The following is a 24,074-nucleotide window of genomic DNA, read 5'->3' as shown; positions in this document are numbered from 1 at the left end:
ATTTTTTTAGATAATTTTTACTTTATTAAAAATTGTGTACCCAATCATATTTTAATAGTTTATTTTGTAATTGGTTGAATACTATTAATTTATAGTTTTAATGATACTTTCTAGATAAAAAGTAATTTTCTTAATATGTGTATTTCTACCTAAACATCCTACTTTTAAGAACAGAGGGAAGTAGTAAATGCTATCCCAGTTTTCATTGGAAGTTGAGATTCTCTCTATCACGCTTTCTCTTATTTGAAATTTACGTTTCTCATTTTCTAAAGATAGCTTTGAAACTTCAACCATTAACATATTCTACCGTAATCATTAATCAACACTAGAGCATGACCCGCGCGTCCGTGCAAGTATTAGTTTTTACGTATTCATACATTGATATTTGTTTTTCATGATTAGTGCAATATATTTGAGATATGTCTTCATATAACTAATTGTATTCAAAAAATCCAGATCGAACCGGATAATATGATTATTTTTGGTTCAAATATCTAAATCATTTTTAAATACATTCGTTATTTGAATATTTTTACTTTTTTGTATATCAGAACCAAATTCATACAAATCCGGGAGATCCAACTTGAAACTCACACATAAATTTATATCCAAACATGGCCTAATTTCAAAACCCAAAAAATCTATACCCAAAAAAACGATCCGTACCTAAATGGGTACCCGAATGTCTATGCCTAACAGATTCCGTAAACAAATAAATATATGTATAGATATATATATTTATGTGTTTGGCTAAATTAAGTGAAATATAAATTTTTTTATTTAGTAATATTTTTACAATATTAATAATAATCAATATATGAATATCGATTTGTTTAGATAAGTGTTCGAATTGTAATTAGTTAATTTAAATGCAGTGGTAGAATCCGTAAATAAAAAGAAATACAAAAAAGAAGTACCTAAAAAGATATTTCAAAACCCAAAAAATCTTTATCCGAAAGAAACAACCCGTATTTAAATGGGTACCCGAATGTCTATGCCTAACTGATTCCGTAACCAAATAAAAAAATTATTTTAATGTGTTTGGCTAAATTAAATGAAATAGAAATTTTTTTATTTAGTAATATTTGTACAATATTAATAATGATCGATATATGAATATCGATTTGTTTAGATAAGTTTTGTAATTGTAATTAATTAATTTAAATTGATTTTAAGTGGTACAATCTGTAAATAAAAACAAATACAAAAAGAAATATCTAATTTATTATAAATGCAATGACTAAATGTGTAAATAAAAAAAAATACATATATTGCTATCCAAGTTTTCAAACAATTCTCATATAACATTGTTATCCATGTTTCCAAACAAACAATCTTTTTAAACTGTAATTCATGTTTCCAAACAAACCTATTTTGTACTTCAGTTTTAATAATTGGATTTTTAGTAATTAAACCCCTCAACTAAAGATGAATCGTTAAAAAAACCCTCAACTACAAATTCTGTGAAATAAACCCTCAACTTTAGAATATGACACACTTTTTCCTATTTTCATGATTTTTGTCATCCGACTCATACTTCTCCCTCCTCCAAAATAATGCATGATTATTTTTATTCTCATTGATTTCTGAATAACTACATTATATTTTTATTTTCTTGATCAATAATATATTTGAAACATAAAGTAATACAATAAATTACGAACAATATAGGAAAATAGGAAAGTATGAGCCTGATGACGAAAATCATGAAAATAAGAAAAAGTACATCATACTCCAAATAGAAAGATTGACTTCATGGATGAATTATCTTCAACACTACTTAAGACTTAATATAACCTAGAAACTTTCAATTATTTGATATTTGAAAATGACGATATAAACACACAATTTTTTTTATATCACTATTGCCAAATATCAAATAATTTAATATTTTGAAGTTATAATAAGTTGTAAATCGTATTGAAAATTATTAATTTAAGATGTATAAATTAATTTTATAATAGATTAATGTATTAAAAATATAAATTAGTTTTAAAGGCTTACAAATCAATCTAAAACAATTTGTATAAATGTATAATAAATAACTTAAAAACCTTTTAATGACTTTTAGTAATAAAAACCCTCAACTATTTTTGAATAGTAAAAAAACTCTCAACTAAGTTTTCAACATTATAAACCCTCAACTTATAAACCGTTAACATATGTCACCCTCCATCACGGGTTTTTAGACGGAGGGTAACATATGTTAACGGAACTAAAGTTGAGGGTTTATTTCACAGGATTTTTAGTTGACGGTTTTTTTTACGATTCATCTTTAGTTGAGGGGTTTAATTACTAAAAACCCTTAATAATATAGATTCTCCCATATTATATATCGCATGAGCTCAATTACTTAAATCCTACTGAGCTCAATTACTTAAAGCCCATTGGGCTTAACTTTCAGTAATCTGATACCTCTGGTTGTCTCATCGCACTTTGACACTCACCGGACTTAGCTCTGACCACTGCTCGGTTATTAACTTATTACCGAACTTACAATTTTTTTTTCTTTCCTTTTTCAACTTTCAACTAAACATGGAAAAAAGCGAGAAATATCATTGAAGGTAATACATTAATGTAAGCTGTAAGCAAAAAGAGTTTGTAATTTTCAGTTGTGTGATTGATTACCTCAAGCTTGATTTGTACGATTGGATTTGGGTTGCTGCAAGATTCATACTTTGTTTTCTTCTCTCTCGCCCGGTAAGAAAATCTGAGATTTGCTGATCCGTACGTTTCGAACAAATCTATAAAGTTTCTTCTTTTTAACAGCTTTTCCACTACTTCGAGCTCAAGACTCTTTGAATCCTGCTTAAATCTGTGATTATAGCTCAAATCCTTGAGTTTCCTGAGCTTATCCCAAGTTTGGTTAAAGTATTCTTTGGAGATCTCTGTTGTTCAGACATATATGCGTTGAAAGTGGTCTTCTATAATGATGGAGATAAAGAGAAAAATGGGGATTGCTCATTTCGCTCGCAGGATCAAACATCCACGTGGGCTTTGGGTGAAGATGGCCTTCATTGTTGTTTTGGGTCTCTGCTTCGTCTTCTTCTGGTCCTTCTTATCTTCCTACGCTTCTTCGTTCAATGTTCAGAGAGAAAGCTTCGACGACATAGCTGAGCCAGTGTCCTCCCGCACTAAGCCAGCTCGTAACGAAGTGACTGAATCTAGCAAATCACATGAGAGAAGCAAAGTTGAATCTGGTTCGAAATCAAAAGAGGGGAGACACGTTGGTGGGTCTGTTCATAAACACGAAACCAAGAAAAAGAAAGAGCATGTTGTTGTGTCTCATCCACATAAGAAGAAGGATTTGCCTAAGCCTGTGGTGGTAGTAGAAGAAGAAGCTGTGGTTAAAGAGGTTCAAGAACAAGTAGAAGCAGAAACTGAGGAGTCTGAGTCTAATAAGGAAGATGGAGAGGACGGAACTGAGTCAGATGGCAATGAAGGAGAGTCTGATCAAAATGGGGATGAATCAAGTGCATCAGTGGACGAAGAAGTGGAAGAAAAGAAGGAGGAAGTAGAGATAAGTAAGAAGAGGAAGAGGAAAGGTCCAGTGTTTGATCCTAAAGCTGAGTATAGCTGGAGACTGTGTAACACTAGGAGCAAGCATAATTACATGCCGTGTATTGATAACGATGGGTTAATAGGGAGGCTTCAGAGTTACAGACATAGAGAGAGGAGTTGTCCTAAGAAGCCTGTAATGTGTCTTGTTCCTCTACCACATGATGGATATGATCCTCCTGTTCCCTGGCCTGAAAGCAAATCTAAGGTTAAGACTGTTGATCTTCTTTACTTTGATTTTAAGTTAGTTTTCATCTCATGCTTTTTTTTCTTTATTCACATCAGATATTGTATAAGAACGTGGCGCATCCGAAGTTGGCTGCATATATAAAGAAGCACAACTGGGTGAATGAGTCCGGTGAATACCTAACCTTCCCACAGAACAAGACTGCCTTCAGTGGAAATGTTCTTCAGTACCTTGAATTCATCCAAGAGGTGAGTATCATTTGTTAATCTCAAAGCTCTGTGTAAGAGAACCTTTTGAAAACATGATTGGTGTTTTAATAGATGGTACCAGACATTGAATGGGGGAAGAATGTTCGTATAGTGTTGGACATTGGATGCTCAGAGTCAAGTTTTGTAGCTGCATTGCTGGATAAGGATGTTTTGACAGTATCTCTAGGCTTAAAAGACGATCTAGTCGACTTAGCACAAGTCGCTCTTGAGCGCGGGTTTCCTACTTTTGTCAGTGCTTTGGCAAGTAGAAGGCTTCCTTTTCCGAGTGGGGTCTTTGATATAATTCACTGTTCTGCTTGCAGAGTCCACTGGCATTCTCATGGTAAGTGTTTTTCTTACATTGTCATGAGTTTCAATTTGCTTTTTGAGTCATATGATTATTTGAGGTTTTCCCAATCTCAGGTGGTAGACTTCTTCTGGAGATGAACAGGATTTTAAGACCCAATGGATACTTCATATTGTCAAGTAATAATGAAAAGATTGAGGATGATGAAGGTATATATACTGTGTATCTAAAGCTCATAATCATCTGTGGTTTTAGGCATGCGGGTTTGGGTTATTCGGTTTTTGGTTAGTTCGGTTCAACATAAATCTTACCGAATTAACCCAAAATAAAATTTGGTTCAGTATTCGTTAGTTCGGTTTTCAAAAATCCTACCGAAGTTTTTGATTTTGGTTCAGTTTTGTTAAAATTTCAGATAAATTTGGTTAAATTCCGTTAATTTGCTTAGAAATTTAGTTAGTTCAGTTCGGATTTTTGATATGGTTTGGGTATTCTTTTTTTTTTTTAAAAAAAGAAGAAACGCAATGTAACCGATTGCCAAACCAAAAAACGATTTTTTTTAGAAAACCTACCCGAATCCAACCGAACTAACCAAAAATTTCGGTGGTTCGGTTAAAAATTTCAGGCCTAGTTGAAACTCTACTTGTTCTTTTAGTATTTTTATTGTAATTAGTTCTACTTGTAACAAAGTTCATCCGTGGTGGGCAGCGATGACTGCATTGACAGCTTCTATTTGTTGGAACATTCTTGCACACAAAACCGAAGAAGCAAGTGAAATGGGAGTAAGAATATATCAGAAACCAGAATCAAATGATATCTATGAACTGAGAAGGAGGAAGAATCCACCTCTTTGCAAGGAAAACGAGAACCCAGACGCAGCTTGGTAAGTAACAGCAATTGTTGATATATAGCTTTTATCTTTCTTTCAATGAACTTGTTGATGAGTTTTGAGCTTTTGGCTTAGGTATGTGCCGATGAAAACCTGTTTATATGAGATACCGTCAGCTATAGAACAACACGGAGCAGAGTGGCCTGAAGAATGGCCAAAGAGACTTGAAACATACCCTGAGTGGTTAACCAGCAAAGAGAAAGCTGTTGGAGATACAGATCACTGGAAAGCTATGGTTAACAAGTCTTACCTCACTGGACTAGGCATCGACTGGTTACATATCAGGAATGTGATGGACATGACAGCAATATATGGCGGGTAATGAGGAAAAAGAAGAACTCTTTATTATGCATTTGGTGGTTTTGAATCTTACAAAAATATCAACAGGTTTGCAGCCTCATTGGTGAATCAGAGCGTGTGGGTGATGAATGTAGTGCCTGTTCATTCGCCAGATACGCTTCCTTTCATATACGAGAGAGGTCTCATCGGTATATACCATGATTGGTGTGAACCATTTGGAACATATCCAAGATCTTATGACCTTCTTCATGCTGATCATCTCTTCTCACGGCTCAAGAACAGGTACTAGTAAAGTTAGTAGTGACCGTTGAATCTAAACTGCTTGGCAAATGAGGAATCTCCATCTTCTTCTTACAGGTGTAAGCAACCGGCTTCGATAGTGGTGGAGATGGATAGGTTGACAAGGCCTGGAGGTTGGGTGGTGGTACGTGACAAAGTGGAGATATTAGAGCCACTGGAAGAGATATTAAGAAGCTTGCATTGGGAGATACGTATGACTTATGCTCAAGACAAAGAAGGAATGTTATGTGCTCAGAAGACATTGTGGCGTCCTTGATTCTTTTTTTTTTACTTTTGTTACTCTGTATCTATCAGATATTACTGTTAAGTTACATATATACATACATCTTCATCTCAATTGCAAGGACTCAAATGCAATTTATATTACTGAGATAAGGTCGGTCGTTAGAAGTTATATCTCTAAGTACTGAGATAAGATTGCTAGGTCAGAAGAACACATCATCTTCATCACTGTTTCTGATATTTTTGTTTTTTCCCTTTCATCCCCTTAAGACTTTTCTCTATTTTACCGACATTTGGTGGATGTTTTCTTTAGACAAGGACATACTTAACACTATATCACCTCAAGTGGGTCCATCTTCATCCTCGGACACGCGCTGCGTTCCCATTAGATAGAAAAGAAAAGCTGTGATCTTGGTGGTGGTGGTGGCCTGGTGGGGTTTGCACAAGTATAATCTTGGCCATAAACAATATTTCCCTTCAATATCTTTTAATCTTGTTTCTTTAAGACATTGACAAGAAGATTAATATTGTACACCACGAGTCTAGAGACGAGTCAATTTATACCTGATTTAGAGGATTTGTGGATGGTGTTTCTTCTTTGGTGAGTTTTTATTTTCTCTTTATATATATATATTATACTTTCTATTCTCTTGGGATCTTCAAGAGTTTGAATCTTTAGTTACCTAAGCGTTTGTGATTCAACTTAAAGCAGGTAGGTACCATCAACTGTTTGTGTGTTACATGATGAGAATATTCCCTTTTTGGACAGAATGATTCTTTTTATATGTTAAGTATTTTACTGGTTTCATGTCCTTAAGTCTTTCTGTTCCTCAGAACCAGGTCTCTCTCCCTTTGCATCAGGATCAAGGCTTACACACAAGTGTTTTCACTTTTCTGATTAGGTTTTGGAGTAAGAATTAACTTTGTGTTTTATAACACTCGTTGATCCTCGTCCTCTGTGTCATGGAGGATCCTTGTGAGACACTCAACAATAGTGAAGCCTTTCACATGTCTAGATATCATAGCTATAACAACCACAGCCCCAGAATCTCCTCCCCCTGGTTGGATCTGAGAGTGTTCTACGTCAGGATAAGCAACGTCAGGGTTGAAGATTCAACCCCTGAGGCCCTCACCATCAATCACATTGCTCTGGATCCAGACACGCTTCTGGAGATAAACGGTGTTAGGATGAGCATGTACTCGGAAGGGTGTTCTTCACAGCTTAGGAGGGATCGTGTTGATAAGAAATCTGAAGAAGCTACTTACGTTAGCACAGACAATATCAGGTTAAATGGTAGTGTAAAGTTTGAGGTTTATGACAAGAAAGAGCTAGTTTTGTCTGGATTTCTTGAGATGTCTGATGGTAATGGGTTCACGGGGGAGTCGAAGAAGCAGTGGAACATGACTTGCGAAGCTGAGATCACTGTAGGGTCTGGTTTTGTAAAGGAGAAGAGCAGAAATGGTCAAGAGTTATTGCCCGCTTTGCCAACTATCGAGGTCTATGTCACTGGCTGCTTCTCAGGAACACCCATCATCTTAACCAAGACTCTGCAGCTTGGTTTGAGAAAGAAGCAAAGTAGAAGAATGGCATTGGATTCAATTCCTGAGTATGAAACTGCAGAAGAGCCTCAGAAAGACATATCCTCTGAGCTTGATCTTCAGGTAACTATCAACGTTATCATATGACATTATCTGAATTTTTTCTTCAACATATTTCGAGATATAGCATATGTCTGATACAGTCTTATGCCTTCTCAATGTTCTCATAGCCTCAAAATCTCTGATGAAAACTTTAATGTTTTTGGATCTCTTTTCCCTAGCAAATTCATGTTTTTGATAGTAGGAAGATAAAAAATCGTTTAAAGAAATGAAGTGGACCAGTCTCTCCTGCTGGTGAATGTGGCATGTGGCTGGACACAGTTTACAGTTGAAGGAGACAAATAAAAATCTCCCATATGCTTTTGTTATCTTGAAGCTCTTATCCATTTGTCTGCTGCTTCTATGACCCAATGTGGTGCCCACATATGGTTGCCACCCACAACCCCCCCCCCCCCCCCCCCCCAATATAACTCTGTTTGTAATGTTGTGATTTGAAAAAAAGTCTGTCAAATACTTTGAATCATTGTAGGCTTATAAGAGTGTTTTAGGGACTAGGGGGTTGTAGTAAATAGGCAATGGGAGTTGTTGCATAGAAGCCTGTATGAGAAGTAACTAGCAAAGCTGATCTTTGAAAGTATGATTCTCTTATATTGTTAGTGTCCTTAAAAGTATCAATCTCTTTATCTCTAGGCAGCAGAATACGCGAATTACAAAGATTATGAAGGAGACAGGTATTGGAGAAGTGAGTGCTTAGATGGAGAAATGTCATGGTTCAATGCAGGTGTAAGAGTTGGTGTTGGGATTGGACTTGGTGCATGTGTTGGTATTGGGATTGGTGTCGGTCTTCTCGTACGTACTTATCAATCAACTACCAGAAACTTCAGGAGGAGGCTTCTCTAGTTTTATAAAATAAATTGAAATTCTGTAAGAATCTTCTTGTTTTATAACCGTAGTATTTTGGGTGTGATTTGAATTAAACACTTAGGTGTGGGTTTATTGGCATCTGATTTCCTGTAAATAAATGAATGAGAGAGTTAGCTTTTTGTACTCAGAACTTGGCTGGAGACCACCACTTGTAAACTAGATAAATATACTGGTTACAGAATTCTGGCTTGGATGCCCTTTGAATAGTGAATACTTGTTAAATCTTTGATAAGAAAACAACTCTATTGTGTTGGTTATCAAAGTGAAATACATAATCGATTCACCACATTTACTATCTCTCATGAAATCATCTTTTCTGAACTCAGAAACACACTTTTGAAAATCACCTAATTTGCAGATAACACTCTCTAACAAATCTTTCTCTATGATCATAATCGATAGTTCTCCCTATGACGAGATCTAATTATTTATCTTCCAACGCATAAACCAATTATAAAACTGTAAAAATAGACAGCCAACTATAAAAAGAATATATTCAATTATACTATTCTTTTTCTCTTACTTTGTCACATTCAACCTTCTTCACCTCCTTTCTTCTTCTTACTTGTATATGGTTTGTCTATTTTCCACATTTATCATCCTTTTTTATACAGAAGTCGAATCGATCACTCTTCTATCGTTGTCTCTCTAGTTAAGACTTAAAATAAATAAAAATTGGGAGTAGGAGATAATGTAATCTTGGGAATATAGTTTAACATTATAGTTGACTATTAACCTTGACCTTTCAGAATTCGCAACTGGTTGAATTATACTTTTCAGATGAAAACTGTTTCCGACACAACACCCAAAACTTGTCCTATGATATCTTCCAAGTTCTTGTGAAAACATTATATGTTAATTTGTAACCTGTGTTGCAAGTAAACGTAACATTCCGTGTGAGTCCGTGCGGAAGGACCAAATCTTGTCTAGCAAGAGAATCAACATAATGAGGTGCTATAACAATTACTCCACGTCGATTCTTCTCTTTGTTATGCTGATGCTCATCCTTGCTTCAAATGTTGTCACTCTTTCGAGCTTGTGTCAAACCGAATCATGTGGAAGTATAAAGATCCCATACCCCTTTGGAGTCAGAGAAGGTTGCTATCTCAACGAATGGTACAAAATCGAATGCAGAAACAATACTTTTCCCTTCCTTTTCAAGATGGGCCTGGAAGTTGTGAATTTCTCTTTTCCGCGTGAGAATTCTTATACAACCAGTTCATACCCTTCCAGTTCGTATGGGTCAATCCGTATTAAAAGCCTGATAACCTCCGTTGGATGTTCCAGAGATGGAAAAGATTCAGGACTGGTTTTGAATTTGACGGATAGTCCTTTTTTCTTCGAAGATGGAAACAGCCTTGTAGCGGTTGGTTGCAACGGAAAAGCATCGTTGACTAACATTGAACCGACCAAAGTGGGATGCGAGTTGAATTGTACTGCAAGCAAAGAGAGGTTACCTAGCAAAAGTATCCCTTTTTTCGACAATGCCTGGTGTTCTAGCAATCCGGTTTGTACCAAGAACAAAGGAGAAGATGAAAGAAGATGCGATGGTAATGGTTGCTGCGAGGAAACTCTAGAAGGTTTTCAGGATAAACGTGTGATGGGTGTCAGAATAGAGAGCTTTGAGCAAGGAAACTCGACATTCAGAAAATGCAGAGTCGCTCTCTTAACAGATGAAGTGTACATGCTATCGAATGCAACGAAGCCAGAAAGTTTTTTCTCTAAGGGGTATGCTACAGTTAGGATGGGATGGATCATTCAGACGAATAATCTTTCTTACATAAAATCTTTGGGCTGCGAAACCACAAAAGAGTACCAGAGTGTTCCATATAGTAAATTTCAAGAAATAAGCTGCATATGCTACAGTGTCACCACTTCTGGGACCAGTTATGCAAACTGTGGATGCAACCAAGGTTACACAGGCAACCCCTACCTCTTTAACGGATGCAAAGGTCAGTAAAATTGTTTCAAAATCTTTAACGTTTGGTGGCTTCCATGTAGTACATAGACAACTGATTACAAAATCACGTTCTTTCATATCCATTATCCAGATATTAATGAGTGCCTAGAACGAGATCCTGATAGAAATGGAACGCGCATGTACTGCAGAGACAGCGACACTTGCGTAAATGTGCCTGGAGATTTTCGTTGCGTGGGAGATAAGACTGGAGCAATAATGAAAGGCAAGTCACTAAATATATATATATATATATATATATATATATATATATATATATATATATATATTGAGTTTTAGTTTAACATATATATATATATATATATATTGAGTTTTAGTTTAACATCATCATAAAGATACTCTCACAGATTCAAACATGTGAGGATCATCCATATACCGTTATTTTGTGATGTTTTCAGGAGTAGGTGCAGGGTTTGGCGTCTTAGTCCTAGTAGGTGGAATTTGGTTGCTGAGAAAATTTCTTAAGAAGAGAAGGATAACTCGGAGGAAAAGAATGTTCTTCAAACGTAACAGCGGGCTATTGTTACAACAACAATTAGAAACAAGAGATGGCAACGTCGAGAAGAAAAGAATATTCAGCTCAAGAGAGCTTGAAAAAGCCACAGAAAACTTCAGCGACAACAGGATACTTGGACAGGGAGGTCAAGGCACTGTGTACAAAGGAATGTTGGCAGATGGTCGGACGGTTGCTGTCAAGAAATCCAAAGTTGTAGATGAAGATAACCTAGAGGAGTTCATCAACGAGGTCGTCATTCTAACCCAGGTCAACCATAGACATGTCGTCAAGCTCCTGGGATGTTGCCTAGAGACGGAAGTTCCTGTTCTGGTTTATGAGTTTATCCCCAATGGTAACCTTTTCCAACACATACATGAAGAGTCTGATGATTACACAATGATATGGGGAGTGCGCCTACGCATTGCTGTAGATATCGCAGGAGCTCTTTCCTATTTGCACTCTGCTGCGTGCTCTCCTATTTATCATCGAGATGTCAAGTCAACAAATATATTATTGGACGAGAAATATTTAGCCAAGGTGTCTGATTTTGGTACTTCAAGAACAGTAACAGTGGATCATACACACTGGACAACTGTTATTTCAGGTACAGTTGGATATGTGGATCCAGAGTACTACGGATCTAGCCAATATACTGATAAAAGTGATGTTTATAGCTTTGGTGTTATCCTTGTTGAGCTAATCACAGGGGAGAAGCCTGTGATAACCCTACCGGATTCTCAGGAAATAAGAGGCTTGGCTGATCATTTCAGAGCTGCCATGAAAGAAAATAAATTCTTCGATATTATTGATGCTCGTATAAGAGATGTGTGCAAACCGGAACAAGTAATGGCAGTGGCAAACCTCGCAAGGAAATGTTTGAACTCCAAGGGGTAAGATTTATAGACATCTTGAATAATAAATGAGATTAGAAAGAGATTTGAGAGGATTATTAAAGAGATTAGAGATTAGAGATTGGAGATTAATGAGATTTGGAAATGAGATTAAAGGCTAGAAAGAGAATTCAAAGATGACCAGAGACTTTTTATTATCTTGCTTAAATCTTAATGAAGAGATTATAAAGTTTATATAGAGAGGATACAAGGGTTTTAAGAGCTTGAGAAAGGCTGTCATGGGCTTCTTCCTTTCTGGGCCGAGTACTATAGCAACAGTCTCAAGTCTGGTGCCTAACTTCTCAAGTCTGGTGCCTTAGCAACAGTCTCAAGTCTGGTGCCTAACTTCTCAAGTCTGGTGCCTTTGATATCCTTCTTTCATATAGCTTGATCTCTTCATCTCAACACTCCCCCTCAAGCTTGACCATGTGGAACAAGTCAAGCTTGGAAGCCATGAGATCTCCCTCATTAAAAACCTCACCAAAGAAAAACCCATTGGGACAAAACTTTGATGAGGGAAAAAGAGTAAAGACCTCATGGTAAGGGGTACTAGTTTCTCTTGCCAAGATCTATGAGTCCCAACCTGATATGGATGGACTCCATAGTCTTTTGCCGCGCAGCCTTAGTGAACACATCAGCCAACTGATCTTCACTCTTGGTGTAGCAAGGTAGAATCACTCCAAGACCAATCATTTGCCTCACCTTGTGGCAATCTACTTCAATGTACTTGGTTCTCTCATGGAAGACTGAGTTGGAGGCTATGTGGATTGCTGCTTGGTTGTCACAATGCATGGTCATTGGTGTAGCTTGATCAATCTCCAAGTGCTTCAGGATCCCTTTGATCCACACCAACTCGTTGGTAAGCTTCAGCATGGCTCTATACTCAGCTTCTGCACTAGAACATGAAACCACCTTCTGCTTCTTACTCTTCCAAGTAACCAAGTTACCACCAATGAATGTGCAGTAGCCAGTAGTTGATCTCCTATCAGTCCTATCTCCTGCCCAATCTGCATCACAGTAGCCCACCACTTCAGTGCTTCTGTTGCAGCCCATCCACACTCCAAGATCTTGTGTTCCATTCAGGTACAAGAGCACTCTCTCCACCATGTGCCAGTGATGCTCCCTTGGAGCTTGCATATGCTGGCTCACCTGATTCACAGCAAAGCAAATATCAGGTCTAGTGATGGTCAAGTAGATGAGCTTACCCACTAGCTTTCTATAAAGCTTTGGATCATGAAAAAGCTTGCTATCTTCAAGCTCCCCCTCACGTGGCGCCTTGTACCCATCTTCCATGGGCATCTTGGCTGTCTTTCCTCCATAAGCACCTGCATCTTTCAAGAGATCAAGTGTATACTTCCTTTGAGAGATGAACAAACCTTCCTTGGCTCTACACAACTCAATGCCAAGAAAGTATTTCATCTCTCCCAAGTCTTTAATCTCAAAAACAATTTGAGAAACTCCTTGGTAGCCTTGATACCATCATTATCACTACCAGTGATGATGATATCATCAACATACACAAGGAGAACAACAATACCCAAGGGAGAAGTGAGAGTGAAGAGAGTATGATCAAGCTCACTTTTGCGGAATCCTTTTCCATTCAAAGTAGTGCTCAGCTTGTGGTACCAAGCTCTAGGAGATTGCTTGAGACCATAGATAGCTTTCTTTAGTCTCAATACATTCCCTTTCTTCACAAGATGCTCAAGACCAGGTGGTGGATGCATGTAAACCTCATCTTCTAGCTCTCCTTGAAGAAAGGCATTCTTCACATCCATTTGCCAAAGATCCCACTCGAGATTCACAGCCAAAGAGAGCACAATCCTGATAGTATGGAGCTTAGCAACTGGAGCAAATGTATCAATGTAGTCCTCTCCATATGTTTGAGTGAAACCTCTTGCAACAAGCCTTGTCTTGCGCCTATCTATCTCTCCATTTGGAAGATACTTGATGGTGAAGATCCATCTACTAGAAACAGCTCTCTTCCCTTTTGGCAATGCACTCTCATACCATGTCTCATTCTTGATCATAGCATCACTTTCAGCCTTAACTGAATCTCTCCACTCTTGTATCAGCATTGCCTCTTCATAGCTTCTTGGAACATGACTCTGATCCAAGCTCACTTGAAATGCACAATGCTCTTCTGGATATTGAGCAAAAGAACACACAGCTTGAGAAGAATGTTCCACAGCCTGGGCATTGTAGTACACTCTCGTGTTTACCCATTTGGAAGGCTTCCTATTCCGTGTGCTCCTCCTCAACATGGGACCTTGTACAGGTTCTGGCTCTTCCACATTGTCCTCTTCTTGCGCATCATCTCCACTAGCCTCAGCTCCTCCTTGATGATTCACAGGCTCCACACCTTGATCACCACTAGCCTCAGCTTCTCCTTGATGATTCATAGGCTCCACACCTTGATCACCACTCTGATCATGAGAACTAGAACTCTCTTGACCACTTGAACTACTCTCTCCCATCCCTTGGTTAAGAGTCTCTGATTCATTCCCCCCCTCATGATCAAGAGTAGGAACATGAACTCCATCAGTAACTGGTGCACTCACTGGTGCACTTTCTTGACCTCCATTTGTTGTTGTAGTAGGCGCATCCCTTGGTGCACTACCACCTCCTTGGTTCACATTGATACCAAGATTCTCCAGTATAGTTCTCAAGACTGTTGCTCTATCTGAAGCCAAATCTTTCAGATCTTCTTGGTTCTTCTCTTCAAAATACCCTCTTTCCTCCACAAACTTCACTTCTCTAGAGATCATCACTCTCCTAGTGTCTTCATCATAGCACTTGTACCCTTTCTGGCTGGTAGAGTATCCAATAAACATAGCCTTGGAGCTCCTTGCTTCTAGCTTATTTCTCAACTCACCAGGAACCATTACATAGCATAAGCACCCAAAGACCTTGAGATGTGAGAGAACTGGCTTGTACTTGTTGAGCACCTCAAATGGCGACTTCCCTTGTAGCACAAGAGTAGGTGTCCTGTTGATCAAGTAGCAAGCAGTAACGACAGCATCACTCCAGAATCTCTTTGGGACATTGGCTTGAAACATCAAGGACCTAGCGACCTCCATCAAATGTCTGTTCTTCCTCTCAGCCACACCGTTTTGTTGAGGAGTGTATGGACAGCTAGTTTGGTGAAGAATCCCACTGCCAGATAGGTGTTGCTTGAATGCATTGCTTATGTACTCTCCTCCATTATCAGACCTGAAAACTTTAATCTTGGCATGATATTGGTTAATCACATAAGTTTGAAAGTTTCTAAATGCATCAAGCACCCTATCTTTGGTTGGAATTAAAGTTAACCAGGTGTATTTGGATTTTTCATCAATGAAAGTGACATAATACTTCTGATTTTCCCTAGATAAGCAGGGAGCTGTCCAAACATCCGAGTGAACAAGATCAAAGCAATTTTCATAAATAGTAGAAGAGTTTGGAAAAACAGTTTTACAATGCTTGCCTAAAATACAAGCTTCACAATCATTATTCTCAAAAGAAACACCTGGCAACATCAGTTTTAAAGCTTTATTATGAGGGTGTCCTAGTCTAGCATGCCACAATGCATTCTTGCTTAGACTAGTAGAAGCAGAAGAAAAGGAACAACTAAATTTTGAACTAGGAGCAGAGAAGCTCAAATTCTCTAGCACATAAAGATCTCCCTTGGTAACTCCACTTCCAAGCACCTTATGACTTTCAATATCCTGAAATTTTACACTGTTAGGGCTGAAAATGACATTACAATTCAGATCAGTAGCACACTTCTTAACTGAAAGAAGATTAGAAGTAAAATCAGGCATATAAAGCGCTTTGGAATCTTTATCAAATAGCTTGAGCTCTCCTATTCCTTTAATAGGAATTTTAGCACCATTGGCTATCATCACATTACCATGAGCAGGTTCAATGTTGTTAATCAATCTAGTGTCACTTATCATGTGATGAGATGCACCAGAATCAACAATGAGAGGCTTATATGAACTAGATGTGGAGTTAGCTAGATGCGCTAGTATACTAGAGGGCTTATATGCATGGGCAGAATCATATGCATGATCAATCCTATCAAAGATACCCTTTCTAAGATGATTATACATGTCAAATGAGTCCTCTAGTAACCTATCAGTTCTAGCAATCATAGAAGCTCCATGAGAGTATGCAAGGGTGTTACCATGTTCCTTGAAGAGCTTGATGAGAACATCCAAGTCTGATCTCTTCAAGTATTCATCACCACTAGTGCTGCCTCTAGAACTAGGACCACCAGTATAAGCCACCAAAGACTTCCCATTATCCATCTCTCCAGCCTGTTCCTTGCTTGCACCACCACCACTACTCTCCACCATGTGAGCTTTGGCCTCTTTGAACTTGGCTGGCTTCAAATGAGGATGTAGGATCCAGCATTGGCTCTTCTTGTGGCCTTGCTTCTTGCAGTGATCACAACTCCCACCAAACTTCTCATACTTGCCATGGATGGCCTTGTTAGCTTGTGCAAGTTCTCCCTGATCTCCTTGAGCTTGCGCTGCTTGATTTGCCAAAGCTAGCTCCTTTCCCTTCTTGTTAAATAGCTCCATGTTCCCATATTCCTTTTGGATCCTAGCACACACCTCTTCTAGGTTAGGTAGAGTCTCATCTCTCAACATGTGCTGAATGAACCCTCCATATGCTGGATTCAAAGTGAGAAGCAGTCCAAAGACTTTATCCTGCTCCCTTCTCTTGTTAAGCTCCATTGGATCAATGGTATTTGGCCTCAACATCTCTAGTTCAGACCACAGTGCTCTGTACTTGCCCAAATGCTTCTCAAAGTCCATATCTTCTTGTACTAGACTATTGAGAGCTTGCTTCACCTCAAAGACCCTATTGAGATTTGAGGTGTTTCCATAGATTTGCTTCAATGTATCCCAAAGTTCTTTAGCTGTATCACAGTAGCTATAAGCATCCATCAAGTTCTGATCCAAGGAGGCAAGAAGAGCATTAATCACCATATAATCAGCTTGTTGCCATTTATCATAGGCAGTCTCACTTTCGTCATCTTCTTCCTCCTTTTCTTTGATCTCTTGCTTTGGAATCACACTGGATGTGAGATGTTTGAGCAATCCCTTGCCTCCAATAGCATTCCTGGCCATCCTAGACCACACAAGGTAGTTGTTTCCCTTGAACTTGGTAGCAATCTTCATGTAGACTCCACCACTATCTTCCATCTTTCAAAAAGCTTCAATCTTGACTCTAGTAACCCACTAGCTTGAAAAGACTTGAACTTTTTCACTTAGATCCTTAAGAACACCTCAAAGACCTCTCAGTTTGTACACAAAAGCACCAATACACTTCAAAGACTTGACCTTTAAGCTTGAACACGGATCTGAGCTCTCCAAACCACCAAAGAAACCAGCTTTAGGCTAGTTCTTCAGTAAAAACACCAACAGAAACTTTCTTGAGATTTTCAAAGATCTAGCCTTGGATAATCTCAAGAACACTCAAGAACTCAAGAACATTCACCCAGGCTCTGATACCATAAGATTTCTAGACATCTTGAATAATAAATGAGATTAGAAAGAGATTTGAGAGGATTATTAAAGAGATTAGAGATTAGAGATTGGAGATTAATGAGATTTGGAAATGAGATTAAAGGCTAGAGAGAGAATTCAAAGATGACCAGAGACTTTTTATTATCTTGCTTAAATCTTAATGAAGAGATTATAAAGTTTATATAGAGAGGATACAAGGGTTTTAAGAGCTTGAGAAAGGCTGTCATGGGCTTCTTCCTTTCTGGGCCGAGTACTGTAGCAACAGTCTCAAGTCTGGTGCCTAACTTCTCAAGTCTGGTGCCTTAGCAACAGTCTCAAGTCTGGTGCCTAACTTCTCAAGTCTGGTACCTTTGATATCCTTCTTTCATATAGCTTGATCTCTTCATCTCAACAAGGGGAAGAAGCGGCCATATATGAGAGAAGTGTTTGCCCAGTTGGAGAAGATATGTTCATCTCCAGAGGATCCATTGGTAAAGATTGAAAATGACATTGATAATGATGATGAAGAGGAAGAAGGAATGAATATGATAGAGATTGCTGATTCATGGACCACTGGTGTTACTGCTCCAGCCTTCAGTATTGTCGCTTCGCCTTCATCTTCAGATGTTAAACCATTGTTTCCTCCTTCCACATGGTGAATTGTAAAAAGTGAAGGTAACTCTGATCACTTTCCAAGGTTTGGCATTTGTTGTGCTTTAATTAGATGTGGTTGTGGTTTGCGTTTATTTTTCTTCATTTAACAATCTGCTTCTTTGTTATTTGTAAAAGACATAGGGCGATCTTTCTACATGCTGAACTTAATTACAACCTCGTACTCTAAAAGCTTTTATCAAACTCTTGTCTTTTATCTTTCAAACTTATCTAGATTTTACAGTATTAAGGCTTTCCCACATTTGAGGAGGCATACTCAGATGTACACAAAAAAAGCCATGACTATCCTAGACAACCACAAGTTTCATTCAAGTACTACTACACAAAACAATACATGTATCCTTATTATCTATGCCATCCAAGCCTATAAGTTTTTCTTGATCTCTTTGAAAAGAGAATAAACAAAAAAAAAGAGCAAAAGGAACCAAATAGGTTACAGCCACCTTAAGCCTCCGAACTTTCTTGCAGATTGTACTTTCTCATCTGAGCTGATAGGTCCACTTTCTTAGTCTCTCGTTTGCATCCAAAAGAATATATACAGACGAAGGCTTGCTCACTTTAGATGGTCATTACGTAATAAGTACCTGACACGAAAGAGGAATCTTAGGCAGGCATGCATGCGCAATTAGGACAAGTAACATTCAGACAATAGTCATCAAATAATATGAAGTTCTGTACCAGAAAAAGGGCAATGATTAAAGGAAAAAAGAGAGCCATGAACAACGCATTAATGCCTTAGTATTTTCTTGGCCAAAAACGTTACCGTTGGATAATAGTGTGTACGAAAAATCCTTGCAAACCCAAATTATACAGATACCAACCTCCTTACAACTGTTCAGCTTTTATAGATTCAGTTTCCATCGTCCTGCCCGCCATTCTTGAAACACATCCATCGCTTTAGAATAACTCGATGGTAAAAATACTAACAAGCATAGTCACATTAAGTGTTACCCACAGTACACCACAGATACATCAGAACAACAATTACTTGAGCCAAACCTTTGATCATTAATATTTATACATATATCTTTATAATCCTAGCCACGTACCCAATCTGAACTGGAGGACGCAAAATAAACCGCACTTAACTAAAAATGCAATGACCCAGTTTGTGACTAGTTTTCACTTTACTTCTTTAATATGTTTCTGAGAGAAAAAGATTTACAGATAATAACCATCGTTTTGGTCATCCAAGGCTCAATGTCAGGTTCGTTCTTCCCATTAGCACATGCAAGAATCATTATAAAGAGCACAAGTGATGCTCAGTGATTCTCTTCGTTCATATGCAAGCCGCATATTAGAGAGACACAATTGATGCCACAGTTGGGTCTGTGATACTCTTTGTGGTATGCAAGAAGCATAATGTGTGTATGCAAGAAGCATATATAATGTGGTATGCAAGAAGCATATATAATGTGGCATGCAAGAAGCATGTTCGGGTTATGCAAGAAGCATAATGTGGTATGCAAGAAGCATGTTCTTGTTATGCAAGAAGCATAACGTGCATGCAAGAAGCATGTTCGGGTTATGCAAGAAGCATAATGTGGTATGCAAGAAGCATGTTCGGGTTATGCAAGAAGCATGTTCGTGGTATGCAAGTAGCATGTTCGTGGTATGCAAGAAGCATATGAATGAGCAAGAAAGTAAAAAGAGAGACACAGGCGCACACACACACAGACCGGAGGAAGGGAGAGCCGGGCAGAAGAAAGAAAATAAACCAATCCCGTACCATCTCCCAATCCTCCGCACAACAAAAACTCACTTTTTATTAAGGGTTTGTGACCTGCCAAGCAAGCGCACCTGTCATGGCAAAGGTCATATACATCCCTAACTACTTTCTTTTTCCGTTTGAGAGCCCAAACAAAACATGTGCAAGAGTTACACAAGGACTTGTCGTGGTTTGTTGATCAACGAGACTTGATCAGATCTCGTTTACCCCTCTCCGCTCTTATTCCATCCCTATAGAAATACGAATCTCCAAAAGTAACGCAACTGCATCGACGAGATCCAACACAATACCCGAAAGAGTCAGAAACAGTAGGAACCAGAAATCGAGAAAACCTAGGAATAGACAAGAACGTACCTCGATGAAGGGCCGGGAAAAATTGAGGCCAAACCCTAACAAGAGAACCATCGCCTAATTAGCGGGAGATTTGGGTGCAAAGGAATAATAAGTTGACCACTTCTTATATAGAACCCCAGTATCCCGAGTCGGTTTCAAATTTCGGGGATATCAGAGAGATCCTACGGTCTCAAATTGTTGGACGTGTAAATTAATCAACGGCAAAGATGAAATATAACGAGCAAAGTCGGTTAAACATTCGCGCGTGATTTAAGTTGGCAAAATAAATTAATTTTGGAAAGCTCACGTGTCATAATATTCTCTTAATGTAAGATTCTCTTTTAATACTTGTTGACAGTATATAGGATTTATCTTCCTAATACTCCCTCTGTTCCTAAAAGATAGATTTTTTAGAGTTTTCACACATATTAAGAAAACGCATTAAATAGCTATAATAAATTTATCGTTTTCTGTAATTTTCAATTTTCAACAACTTTTAACCAATAGTAATCTAATAAAACCAATTAATTTTCTTAAAGTTTGCAATTTTTTCATAGAAAACATAGAATATACATCTTTTTGAAACAAATGTTTTTTCCAAAACATGGATCATTTAGGAACAGAGGGAGTATATAGTTCTTGATGTGTCAACTAATTACTTTATTTATTTTGAGCAAATAATTGGGATATAATCCATATTTATTAACTTATTAAAATAAATTATTTGATTGCTATATAATTTTCTTTTCCAACAATAATAGTTATTTGTTTTATTAAAACAGGATATAATATCTTTAAAAAACTTATTGTGATAAAAAATATGTTAAAACATTTATATCTTCTACCAAATTTAAATAGATCACGAAAATCTTCAAAAATCAATTATTAATTAATTAACTAAAAATCTAACTAAATATAATGAAAATTAGGAGTTTTGTCCGCACATGCGGACATATTTATTTAATAAATATTTATTAATAAATATACTATTAGTTTAAAGATCAAAAATTAAATAAAAAAATAAATTTATACTATTTTATGAATGTTTCAATTTCTTAATTTCTTAATTTTATTGATTTTAAAACATTATTTTGGATAACAACATTAATATCTTGTATTTTAAAATATGTTGTTATCTTAAACATATTTTTATTATATAAGATTTATAAAGAATGATATAATTAAATAAACAAATATATAATTGTTAATATAAAGTGATGTTATTAAACCAAATTCTAAGAATTAGCATAAACTACAAAATCTCAAAATAAATCAAAAACACAAGAATGTTAAACCAAACTCAGCTTTACATATTATATTAGTCAAAGTAAATAAGAATATTGATATATGTATAATTAATTAATTATATTGTTACTTCCTATAATAACTGAATTAACACTCAAGCAGACCAACTATGTTGAGAAACAAAACATTAATATGTAATGTATAAGATAAGAACATTTTTTTATCTATTGTTGTTTTTATTTCTAAATGCTATAATAGAGAACAATAAGCTATAGTCAATCCATAGTTTTTACTTTAAAATAGAGATTACTATTTTCCTATAAAATAATATTTTTAATTGTAAATCATAGTTTGTTATTTTCAAATCGTCTTTTAACTTTCAAACTTTAATAATTATAACTAAGACAAATATTTTGGAAAATACATTTTTTATAAAAAATAATAGAATCAGATTTTTATTTACATAATGGTCTTTTAAGGAAATTTTAATTTAAACAAAATTATAATTCTTTGAAACTCTTGAAAAATTAAAAGTAAATTTTAAATTTTCATAAATATAAGGTACTTGTTGTAAAAATATACATATATTTTGAAAATATTCTTTTTTGAAAGTTATTCTTGCAACTGGATGATAATTGATAACAATAAATATTTAATAAATATAAAAAAAGAAATATTAAATTTTCAACTTAAATAACAAATACAAGTTATTCTTGCAAATTAGTGATAAGAATAAAAATGAAAATATCCCAAAAATCAGGTTAACAAACAGCAATAAATCAAATTTATTGCTATTGTTTATATATTTCTTTTTAATATTTTAATACTAAAATAAATTTAATAATTTTTAAAAATATCCCATGACATATTATGTTTACAAACATTAATTTTTGTATATAAATGAAAAATGATATGTGTATATATAATACTAATTATAAAAATATATATATAAGAAATAAAGATGTAGATAAACACAAAATAAATACATGGAATTATCTTCTTTTTTAAAAACGTTTTCCATTTATTTTTGAGATATTTTTATAATATTAGTTTGTAATCAGTTAAATAATTAATTATATAATTTATTTATTAGATATCAAAACTTTAATTAGTCAAATTAAAATTGTTTAATAACTCAGCCTAAAATCATGGAGAACATGACAAATAAGCAAATTCACTTTTCAAATAATAGTATATATATAGTTTGCATATGGATTTACTATAGCCAATCCAGACGGTGGATAAAGAGGTCTTCGTGTCCAAACAGTCCTCAAAAAGAATTAATGAAACTTAGCGAGCCTGATATTCTATACCGTACTACCGTCTGACTGGAACATCAACTTGATCGGTGTTTTGTTGTAAAATGGCTCTAATGGGGTATTAAGTCAAATAAGTCTCAGTCCATTCATGGTGTGATTCTAGCAGTATCAACGTATGTACAAGTTTTTGTTTGTACAATGCAAAGAATTTTGATATACATACAAAAGTTCATTCCACGTCTCCAATGTTATTTTGGAGATGCTTCACATTGTTAAACATCTCAAACAAAACATAAAGTTCGTCTAAACGACTTATCAAAAAAAAAAAAGTTCGTCTAAACGCAAGCGTATCAAATAAGATGTGATATAACGAGAAAGAGATGTAATTAAAATAACCAAGGAAAACAGTCCTACTATTTTACCAAAAAAAAAAAAAGTCCTACTGATCATCACTGCAATCTCACAATAGAAAACTAAAATCATCAAGAAAGATGGATTGATATATATTGGGTTTGTTTATATACATGTATGTACATATGTGCACTCTAAACTTCATGTGCTTTCTTTTCTTTCGATTTTTTTTTGGTCTAAAAAAAATGTGTTTTGACCTCTTTGCCGGAAACCCAAGCACTGTAAAGGTGTTTTCTTTCGATTTTACTTCTCATAAGATTGCCTTTCGTTTGGACCGGTAACTTGTTTGTGATCCATGCATGGCTCTATAAGAAATATGTAGGCAGATATAGAAATTTGTAGAGTCCAACATGTTTGATTATATATGCCCATGTTCGAATATCTAATCTATTAAAATAGGAGTACAAAATTAGATTATCCCTTAGTTTTCCACTATATTTACAATGGCATGCCACTGAAGTTATTAATTAACCTATCTTTTAGGATTTTTGTCTTTTCTCTTCAATTAATGTATTTCCAAAATCAAATTCTAACTAAAAAATCATGGCAACAATAATTAATAAACCTAACTTTTAATATTTTTTGTCTTTTCCTTTTTATTATACATATGTGTATTTGAAAATAATTAATTCCATATATACATTTCGTAATTACATACATTATACGGTAATTATTTTACTAATTCCACATATACATAATAAATAGTATACAACAATTTCATTATACATAATCATAAAATTTTGATCCATAAAAACAGTTTATACAATAATTTTATTATATATAATCATAAAATTTTGATCCATAAAAAATAAAAATACATTTGTGTGATTTTACAGGTCGTATTCTAAATAAATGGATGATATTATTAAGGGTTTACATGATAAAATAAAACTACTCAATATAAACTATAAAATTATTGTGTTTATAAATGTCATATTAAAAAAAAATTAAACGGGTAAATTTTAAAATATATATTATCACTTATACAAATAAATATTCATTTATCAAAAAACTAACACCTGCGCGGATGCGCGG

The 24,074-nt window shown here is 35.8% G+C and overlaps 4 protein-coding genes across 11 annotated transcripts; all 4 read left to right on the top strand.

Moving 5' to 3' along the window:
- Positions 1-2,424: 2,424 nt before the first annotated feature.
- Positions 2,425-6,157, top strand: LOC103872741 (probable methyltransferase PMT28). Of its 2 annotated transcripts, none has more exons than XM_033273594.1 (9): positions 2,425-2,699; positions 2,765-3,766; positions 3,844-3,993; positions 4,066-4,336; positions 4,417-4,509; positions 5,006-5,180; positions 5,262-5,504; positions 5,574-5,768; positions 5,844-6,157. In XM_033273594.1, the coding sequence occupies exons 2-9, from the start codon at positions 2,930-2,932 to the stop codon at positions 6,040-6,042; spliced, it is 2,163 nt and encodes a 720-aa protein (XP_033129485.1). In that variant the 5' UTR covers positions 2,425-2,699; positions 2,765-2,929; the 3' UTR covers positions 6,043-6,157. The 2 variants fall into 2 exon arrangements, with proteins under 2 accessions (XP_033129485.1, XP_009149431.1); XM_009151183.3 differs by having other exon boundaries at positions 2,427-2,700; positions 2,770-3,766.
- A 232-nt stretch (positions 6,158-6,389) lies between these two features.
- LOC103872740 (uncharacterized protein At1g01500) lies at positions 6,390-8,737 on the top strand. 7 transcript variants are annotated; one of them, XM_009151179.3, is made up of 3 exons: positions 6,390-6,609; positions 6,911-7,670; positions 8,298-8,729. In XM_009151179.3, the coding sequence occupies exons 2-3, from the start codon at positions 6,972-6,974 to the stop codon at positions 8,505-8,507; spliced, it is 909 nt and encodes a 302-aa protein (XP_009149427.1). In that variant the 5' UTR covers positions 6,390-6,609; positions 6,911-6,971; the 3' UTR covers positions 8,508-8,729. The 7 variants fall into 7 exon arrangements, with proteins under 7 accessions (XP_009149427.1, XP_033129488.1, XP_009149423.1 ...); XM_033273597.1 differs by having other exon boundaries at positions 6,843-7,670; XM_009151175.2 differs by having other exon boundaries at positions 6,390-6,720; positions 6,843-7,670.
- A 956-nt stretch (positions 8,738-9,693) lies between these two features.
- Positions 9,694-10,870, top strand: LOC117125737 (putative wall-associated receptor kinase-like 11). Its single transcript, XM_033273419.1, has 3 exons — positions 9,694-10,483; positions 10,583-10,714; positions 10,857-10,870. The coding sequence occupies exons 1-3, from the start codon at positions 9,694-9,696 to the stop codon at positions 10,868-10,870; spliced, it is 936 nt and encodes a 311-aa protein (XP_033129310.1).
- On the top strand, positions 10,848-12,324 carry LOC103872737 (putative wall-associated receptor kinase-like 11). The gene has a single exon (XM_033273596.1). The coding sequence runs from the start codon at positions 10,898-10,900 to the stop codon at positions 11,897-11,899; it is 1,002 nt and encodes a 333-aa protein (XP_033129487.1). The 5' UTR covers positions 10,848-10,897; the 3' UTR covers positions 11,900-12,324.
- The last annotated feature ends 11,750 nt before the right edge of the window (positions 12,325-24,074 follow it).

The sequence above is a fragment of the Brassica rapa genome, chromosome A06 (assembly GCF_000309985.2).
Source record: "Brassica rapa cultivar Chiifu-401-42 chromosome A06, CAAS_Brap_v3.01, whole genome shotgun sequence".
In the NCBI taxonomy this organism is placed as follows: domain Eukaryota; kingdom Viridiplantae; phylum Streptophyta; class Magnoliopsida; order Brassicales; family Brassicaceae; genus Brassica; species Brassica rapa.
The sequence above is the reverse complement of the archived record's forward strand: the minus strand, read 5'-3'. Positions and strand labels throughout refer to the sequence as shown.